General features: G+C 38.6%; 1 protein-coding gene across 2 annotated transcripts; it reads right to left on the reverse strand.

The window, feature by feature from the left end:
- Nucleotides 1–5,478: 5,478 nt before the first annotated feature.
- LOC135584689 (SWI/SNF complex component SNF12 homolog) lies at nucleotides 5,479–7,606 on the reverse strand. Of its 2 annotated transcripts, none has more exons than XM_065187917.1 (3): nucleotides 7,423–7,606; nucleotides 5,817–7,329; nucleotides 5,479–5,717 (listed from the first exon to the last, which is right to left on the reverse strand). In XM_065187917.1, the coding sequence occupies exons 2-3, from the start codon at nucleotides 7,295–7,297 to the stop codon at nucleotides 5,645–5,647; spliced, it is 1,554 nt and encodes a 517-aa protein (XP_065043989.1). In that variant the 5' UTR covers nucleotides 7,298–7,329; nucleotides 7,423–7,606; the 3' UTR covers nucleotides 5,479–5,644. The 2 variants fall into 2 exon arrangements, with proteins under 2 accessions (XP_065043989.1, XP_065043990.1); XM_065187918.1 differs by having other exon boundaries at nucleotides 7,416–7,586.
- Between the last annotated feature and the right edge of the window lie 1,622 nt (nucleotides 7,607–9,228).

Consider the following 9,228-nt stretch of genomic DNA (forward strand, 5'->3'; position numbering starts at 1 on the left):
TGTGCTATCTAATCAACAGTACCAGGTCTTGTTATATGGGCCGGGGCGGGCCGTCGCCGGTCTAAAGTGAAAAAGCCGCCGGGGGGTGTGTTGAGTTTGTAAGGTTTGAGAAAATGTCAAACGGCAAAGTACTATTAATAAATATTAAACATAGATGACAATTCAAGATAAAATGCAAATGATAAATATATAAAACTCGGGAAAACACTTCTTCTAACAAAGCCAATCTACAATCAAATGAGTTAGAGATGCTGAGAGTGAAATTAATCCAAATGCAGTAGACTCATTTAACTTGTAACTTGATTCCACCCCTCTTGGAGAACTAAACTAAAATGTCATGTGATGTGCTTTTGATCTCATCCGCAAGACAGTCAATGATCGATCTGTTTGGATATCAATTACATTGTCTGATCTGAACGAATAATTAGTATATTAATTTGATGGGTTTAAATGAATGCTTGAATCCAATATCGATTTTTTACATTTTTATGTTTTCTTGAGGACACCAGTAATCTCTCTCTCTCTCTCCAGAAGCATGTGCCAAAACCACAATGCCATTTTGAAGTTTAAACATTAACATATTTAGTTGAATCTCGGATTTTGATGATGAAACTAATTGATAGTATTTATTATTGGATCTATATTTTGAGTGATGCAGGAAGCTTCGATCAGGGAGAGAGACAATTAAAACCAAGAAAAATTATATTGGGCCGGAGAGAAACATGTCAGAAGATGGGACATCGAGCCGAATTATCGATCGACATATCGGCAAAAGGCTTCAGGTCATGGGTTCGGGCATCAAGCCAAGAAGAGAGAAAATTGTACTAAGAAAATCAGAGTTACGGAGGTCAACTGGTCGATTGGACAATAGGCCGCAAGAGAGGACGATGCACCGAAGAATCGGACGAAGCATCGATGAACCAATGACATGCCAGACAAACATTGTAATAATTGTCTAGATCGAAGTAGGTTTTAAGTGTGCAGGATTAACTACGTATCAATCAAGGCATAAAGCAAAATGAAGTTCCGGAGTCGAGAACGAGATTTCGTTGGGAGTTCGAGAGTTCGTCGGAAGTCCAGACGTTCATCTAAAGTTCTACCAGAATTGACCGAGAAGTCCAAGAGCTTACCAAAGAAGCTCATCAGAACTCACCAAGAAGATCATTGTAAAGTCCAGGAGCTTGCTGGGAGTCCGCTGGAACATTGTCGACAGATCGTCGAAGGTTCGTCGGAAGTTCGCCAAAAGCTCGCCAGAAGAAACCTAGACTTACCGAACTTATTTAGCTTAATGTATGCCTTAAAATTCGTAGTTAGCACATAATTGGATTGAAATTGGGCCAAGTCAATTATTGGTCAATTGGGCCAAGTTTGAGCTATGTTGGGCCAAGTGAAAAGGCACAAACAGTGACCCAACAGGTGAAACCATCGTGGTATAGTCTCCGAGACTTTGTTAGGCGGTAGTACCGTCCAAACAATCTCCGAGAGACTATCAGGCAATGGTATCGCCTAGTGGTAGGGTATTAGGCGGTGATACCGCTAGGACCCAGGAAAACCGGGATGAGACATTTTTAGGCTCCAAATTTTAATCCACTTGAAACCTATAAATACACCTCTCATCCCTAGTTAACACACACACAACTGAGATTAAAAAGAAAAGAAAATGCTGTTGTAATCTTGTGTGAACTCCTCTCAAACTCTAAGTATTAGTTTTGTTTAAGAGAGGGGTGAAGGGGGTTGTAAAAGTCACTCCTGAACCTGTCAAAAGGATAATCGAATTGTAAAATGATAGTTGATCTTCGCTCAAATATTGTTAGTGGAAGTCGATGGTCTCGACGGAAGAGGAATCGGTAGAATAGATGTAGGTCACGACGACTGAACCACTATAAAATGATTTACATTTTGTTTTGAACAATTTACCTTTACTGCAAACTGATTTACATTCTTATTACTTTCACTACGCTCCCATACGCTTTCAAGTTAATATCTTTACGAAACGATTTTCGTCGGAATCGGATTGAATCAAAACGACGATTTTTTAAACCGATAATTTTTCCGTTGCACTAATTCACCCTCCCCTCTTAGTGCCGACTCGTTCATAATAATTTTCACTTATTAGTGGAAAAATCATACATGTAAACAAGATATCTTAAGAACAGCATTTTCTATATATCCCAAGGTAGCAAGATGAAATGTTTTGGAAAAGTAACTATTACCGGGGACAGCAAAATAATGCATGAAGGAGAAAACTATCTTCGTGATCCTATAAGAAATCTTGAGTTTATATAAATGAAATATATATATATATATATATATATATATATATATAAACTCAGAAATCAGTTTATGTTCATCAGGAACAAGAAGGCTGGGCAGGCAAACAAGTGCTAAGAGATTCTGACAGCAAAAAGGCATTTAAACGAGTATGCTAACAGCAAATCAGGAACACTGAAGGCAATCAAAAGTGAACAGGGAGGGCATATGACATCTCATTGAAACTTTCCTGAACAAAAGCCAAATATAAAAGAATCTACATAAGCTAAGAAAGAAACAAAGATTACAAAGAGAAGTGCATTCTGTTATAGAATGTTGAGAAATCAAAGCACCAATTTTGCTCCAATACAACGCCATAAAAACAGAAACTTAAACAAGACACAGAAAGGTGAAAGGAGACTTTTTCACTTTCATAATCCAGAGAGCATATTAGAGAAACATGTAAACAAGAATTTACACAGATCAAAACAAGTTCAACAAAGTCATCCAACAGATTCTGATGTGCATCACTTTGAAAGTTTATAGTACAAATTGTCAAAAACAAAAACAAAAAAGACATTCACTACAGTTAAATTTTAGATAAAATTTCTTAAACAGATGATACTCCCTGTTTGTTTTGACCCTTCTGGTCAAGTTACACGTAAATCCCACATCCTACCTTCAACATAAGTCACAGAGACTTGCCTATACTACTGAATCAAATTAGCACACCGATGGTATCTCAGGTAAATTTCATAAACACCATCTATCATGACATTATTATAAACAAAAACACTTCTATTATCCGTAGCTGAATGAAAAAAGAATTTCCTCTCGACAGGAAAAAATGGATAAATTTTGTGATCAATGGGTAGAAGAGGATGACAAGGAGCCGACAGAGTGGAGGATGATGGAAGTGAGGAGAAGAGAGGGACAGGAGAGGAACTAAGACAGAAGAAAGGAAAGAGTGACATAAAAGTTTGTAACTACAAAAAGAAACAGTCTTTTTATTATTAGGCCTGTAATGAATGTATCAAATGGTCAAAGGGGAATACTTTACAGGAATATCATTTTAAGGTTGACAAATAATAAAGCATGTAGTTTTGTGCATTTCACTAAAATGTTCCAATTAGTTGTTGAAACCAAGGTTTACATTTTGTCTGAACTGTTACATGCAGATCAGTATATAGGGGTTCGAGCATAAACTGGTATGCAAAACACTCCGTCTTACACTTACCACTTGGTAAGCCTATTAAATTGAGCTTACCAACAACTTTTAAACTTTTTTTTAAAATTTAGGTTACCCCTCACCAGCCTCTCTTCCTCTTATCATGACCTAGTATAATGAGATAACCCAGTCGGATTTTTATCACTATGCCAATACTAAGTCGGGTTTTTATCATGACCTAGTATAATGAGATAACCGACTCATTAACTTTTTGAACCTAAACCATTTACCCGAAATGCTTAAGTTCAATTTAATAGCAGAACCCCTATGAACCTCTTTTAAATTAATTTAAGACTTTCCCACCTCGAAAGTGGGAGCAAACAACGTACTACAGAAATATAGTAGGATCTGTTTATCTTAAAATTAAATTAGATTCAAGCCGATAGGAATGATATCGGTTGTCATTAGATTAAAGTAAGAATATATACTTCTAGATAGAACCATTAGTATAAAGTTCTGACTTTATTACCTTTCGCCACCTCGGCCTAAACCATATATTATCTAAACTTAATAACATGGGGAGCATTATGAAATGGGAAATTTTTCTAATTTCATAGCAAAAGTGCCCCTTTGCTACGAGGAAAGAAGAGAAATAAGTGAGATGTTTTAAGAATGTGGAAGAGGAGTGGGAAAAGATTCTAATTTCTTAGCAAAAGTGCCCCTTTGCTATGAGGATAGAAGAGAGACAAGTGAGATGTATTAAGAATGTGGAAGAGGATTGGAATGAGAGGGAGCTGAATCTATCTTCAGAAAACCATTTTTATTAATTAAATTAACTTTAACCAAATGAGGTTTGTTTAACTTATACTAAGTTAAAAAAGTCACTTTCAAAATGACAGGCTCCATATAAGATAAGATTTCTTACACAAATAAGATCTTATCAACTAACACTTCAATCCATCTGAAATTATATGATCTAACTCCAAAGAACTGCAAATAATTTTGAATCTGATGTAGGCTCAAACTTGTATATTTGATTCTGCCATGAAAAAATTAGAACCAAAATACAAAGTGTAGGACAAAAGGTGAATTTAATTGTATCATCATGACTCAAGATAATCCTAGCTAGATCAAATTACCAGTGTCTTATGTCAACTTCTTTGGTTCTGCAAATACCAAAGTAGTTAACAGATGCAAGTTTCCTAGTACCCTTGAGCCTTTCGCTCTTCTGTTCAAAAGATAAACTGTTCATTCTTTAGTTCCTAGTTTATAGTTATCAGCACTACAAGTTTCCCATTGTTACCTCAAACCAACCATGGTCCAATAATGGAAAAAGGGGCACATAATACATTCGAGACTATTCCTGACACAGTGCTTCTACAAAAAGATAAAAACAATATAACCTGTTATGAGCATCAAAGCTATGAGGAGGATTAGGACTAATAGATAAGTATAAGGTGTAATGATTGTCATAAGATATGATATCAACCAATGATTCATGTACAAAGACCATGTAATAAATTTTGGACAGATTAGATACCATCATCCCATGTACAAAAACCATGCAATTATTTAAAATAGTTAACCAAGAAACAGAATAAATTTTTGATTAGATTAATTACAATGCATTCAATTGTACATCATATGACTAAATGACGATGGAATGACCTAGTGTCATTTTTACTACTCCAGTACTATGCAAGTATATGTTGCACATTAAGTTCATCTCAGATATATCAATGATTAGTCATGAGACACAAAGAGCTACTTAGGTTGTTGAGTTCCTGTTGCATGACAAAGTGTCAATGGTGCAACTCATTAGACAGCCACTGGCTTGGAAAATCATAACTGATATACTAGGATGGTAAATTTTGTATTCAACTCTTCTTTATTTTATTAAAGCCTCGGGTCATGAGAAAAAAATAAGTACTTGGCTGTATGCCATATATAGCAAACATGTAGATCATATTAATGTGGTCTCAACTGTCTAGTTTAGTATGGAATTCCAAGACAATAAAAAAGGACAGAAGTGTTAGACTACATAACAATTCAACTCAGCATTAGTTAAATTGAATTTTTGCTAGCAAACTAAAATGATCATTATAGAAATTCCTTTCCGTGTCCAGGAACTTGAAAAAGACAACAGACAGAAAACCTACAAAATACAACCCTGTCCATGTCTAGAAATGTATGGCAAATATTGAGAGCAATAAGTCAGTCTTGCATTCATGTGCTACCAGGAGCATCATTACCGGTTACAGGTTTGCGGTTGAGATAGCGTATGACAGCATCTTCAACCCTGTTATATTTTCACCAGTAGAATAATACAAAGTCAGAATATATGAGAAGATAGATCTGGGATAAGTTAAAATAAGTTCACACAAAGGAGAAGTCATACCATGGTTGGTTATAGAAGTCAGAACGGCGTTCCCTCTCAGCGTTTCGGTTTGCTTCACCCGCTATAAGTTTTAAGTCCCTACCCTGTGAAGCAATCAAAGCATTTATAAACTCCACAGGAGACTGACTGAAGCCAAGAAAGAAAGCCCTTCTCCTCCGGTGCTCATGAATCTTCTTAATGGAAGCACATATCACTTCCTCACAAGCCTCGATATCTCTGTGTTTCTCTGTGTTAGCAAGGAAGACTGACATTTCCTTCTGCAGAGGAAATGGAACATCAACTAGCACATCATAGCAAGCATTGCCCACGGCACCATTTCCTGAAAGCCTAATCTTATGCTCCAAATGAATGGGTTGTGGAGGAGATAGATGCGGTGAGATCTTCTGTGACACCATAGCAAACTTCATCTTGTCTTCTCCAAATACCTTCCTCAAAGGTGGATCACAAGCAAAATACGAGGGATCAGTAGGGTTCTGCAATTTCTTTGCCTTCACATACTGCCATATCCCAGCTATAATTCTAGCTCGTGTATCAACCTCTATTCCAAGCACCTCTATCAGTGGAGGGGATAATCTGAACTTTTCAGGATTATAATTCATCTCAAGCCTTATACTAGCAGTGAACTCCTTATCTCCCATCCGCTTGATCTCAAAGCCTTCATGTGCTGCTGGCAATCGTGCTTGCTCCCACAAGATCGTTGGGTTCTCTGGGTACAGAGATGGGTCCAACGCGATCGTAACCCTTTTAAAGAATGATGAGAACTTCGGGTATATGGGGTTGGGCTTAGGCAGCCCACCAACAGGATCGGGGTCAACACCGTCCTCCAAGATCCTCCCAACAATCTTCAGAGACCATGAGGGAGGCTCTGCATTCTTGGGCTCAGGAATAGTGCGTGTTTGGTTGGCGAAGGTATTGAAGACATAAATCCTAAGGGTTCTCTGCATGGAAGGAGGGCTTTTCAGAGCTTCTTGTATGTCGATCTTCTTCCTTGCGAGGGCCGCATCAACCCGCGCTTCAAACTCGAGCAACTGAGTGTAGAGGGCGGACTCGGGTAAGAGGGCTGCAACTCGGTCAGGCAGCTGCTTCTCTGGAAGCTTGCGCTTCTTTCTCCGGGCAGCGGCAGTTATATCAGCGGTCTTGATGCTTGGGCTGCCGGCAGCAGGGATGGGGACCGGGGGCCTAGCTGGGGGCTTCTGAGGGGGCCGCTTGGCGCCGGGGGTCGAGAAGGAGGGGGATGACGACCCAAGCGGGCCGAGATGGGACTGAGAACCCATATGGATCTGGAAGGGGGAGTGGACCTGCGGCTGGGCTTGGGATTGCGTTTGCGAGTGAAAGAGACCCTGGAAAGGAGACGGCCCAGGCGCCGGCGGGGGACGGAGATGGGACGGCGGGTTAGCTGACGCTGGCAAGCCCATTCCCGAGTTGGCGAGAGACGGCGATCCGCCGACGGCGCGCGGCTGGTTGTTGCTGTTGGACGCCATCAAAAGAAACACCGATTCCAGGCCTCAAGATCCTAGTAACATATCCGAACGTGAAAATAAGAGCCTTTAAATCGAATCTGAGTAGAGAGACCGAGATTACACCAAAATGGGGACAAACATCTCACTCTTTGGCGGAGAGAGGACGTCAATCTCCGACGGATTCCTGGTGGAGGGAGAACCGCTATTGGGAATTAGGGCTTAGATGGAAGAGACGAGGGAAGAGAGAAGAGAGAAGAGAGAAGAGAGCCGAGCTCTCCTTGCTCCTCCCTTCGCAATTGCTTTCCGTTCTTTTTCCTCTTTTTGATGGAACTTGCAGAAGGCCGAAGCTTCGAACCAAATCCAGTCCTCGAGTTGAGATTTTTGACCAGGGTTGAACCTAACCCCCTAATTTGGGTCAGATTGTGATTCGGGTGGTCAGATCTAAATAGATTTGATCAGCTAGCATTCGATTGAAAGAATAAGGACAGATTTTAAATAGAGAAAAACTGGATTGAGATTGAATGATGTCACTCACATGGATTCTCTTCACTTTCCTTCACAATTTTTTTTCTTTTATTATAATAAATCATGTACTGATTTTGTTTTGTCAATTCTATGACAAAAAGTGACGCTTCACAGCTATTTTTATTGTAAATATTTTAATCTAATTTTATTATAGAATTATCACTTTTATATGTGTATAATTTATTTTTTTTAAAATATTTTATACTAAATTTATGATCGAACTTACGGTGACCGGAGGCTTGATTGGGTCAATGTTCCACCTAAACGTCGGACTACTTGGTTATGGTTGATTTGAAGACATTAGTTTTGGATGAGAGTTTGATTATTGCTAGTTTGGAATAAAAGCTAGATTGGATTTCACCTTATTGGTTGATATTTTTATTTCTACTTCATCCATACCTCACTATCACGTGATTAATAAATTATTATCCTTGAATATTATGATCCTATTTATAATTTTGTCACGCTCTTCGAATTCATCTATAATGATAACATCTAATAATGATAGATGTTAGGAACGAGTCGACACTAAGAGGAAGACTGAATTAGTGCAATTGTAAAAACGTCAATTCTAAAATCTTTCGTTTTGAATAAACTCGTTTCGAAAAGATATTAACTTTGAAAGCGTACGGAAGGGTGTGCAACAAAAATAACGAGGAAGTAAAACGGTTTGCCACAAAGATAAACAATAAAATAGAAATATAAACCATTTTATAGTGGTTCGGCCATCGTGACCTACATCCACTCCACTGATTCCTCTTCCGTCAAGGCCACTGGTATCCACTAACGATCTTTCTTCAATAAGCGAAGATTAACTACTCTTAAAACTCGATTCTCCTTTTGACAGGTTCAAGAGACAACATTTACAACCCATTTTTACAAAGCTTCCCTCACACTCTCCCTTAGAATAGTCTCTAAACTTTAGAAGGAGGGACTCTACACTTTACAAGAGTTTTCAACTTTAGAAACACAGAGTTTTTAATCACCTTGCTTGCTACTCTATGTAGGAAATAACTGAGATATTTATAGACCTCAAATGACTTCAAAACTTCGAACCAAAATTTAAATCCCCGAGATTTTTAGGTACGGGTGATACCACCGCTTACAGCTTAACACTGGACGGTACCATCGCCCAGTCTAACGGTACTATCGCCTAGGAGACTGTGTATGGGCGGTACCACTGCTTAACAACCTCGAAGACCGAGTTTTTTGAGTTTTCCAACTCATAGATAGTTCCACCACTTGACCCACTTTTTGAGTCATTGAATGAGCCTCTTAATAAGCCCAAATCAATCCCAATTAAGGCTCAATTGGTCCCTAATTGAGTTAGCATGGTTACACTAAAAGTTAACTCAATTAGCCCCCTAAACTACTTAGATCTTAGACAAATGATTACAAAGGATGAATCCTTTGTCTGGCATATCATT

The sequence above is a fragment of the Musa acuminata genome, chromosome BXJ1-6, assembly GCF_036884655.1.
Source record: "Musa acuminata AAA Group cultivar baxijiao chromosome BXJ1-6, Cavendish_Baxijiao_AAA, whole genome shotgun sequence".
NCBI lineage: Eukaryota > Viridiplantae > Streptophyta > Magnoliopsida > Zingiberales > Musaceae > Musa > Musa acuminata.

Excerpts from the sequence above, each read along its gene's own strand:
- LOC135584689 (XM_065187917.1), bottom strand. The coding sequence starts at position 7,297 with ATGGCGTCCAACAGCAACAACCAGCCGCGCGCCGTCGGCGGATCGCCG. Across the intron at positions 5,718-5,816 it reads GACTTCTATAACCAACCATG|GGTTGAAGATGCTGTCATAC; the intron begins GTATGACTTCTC and ends AAAATATAACAG.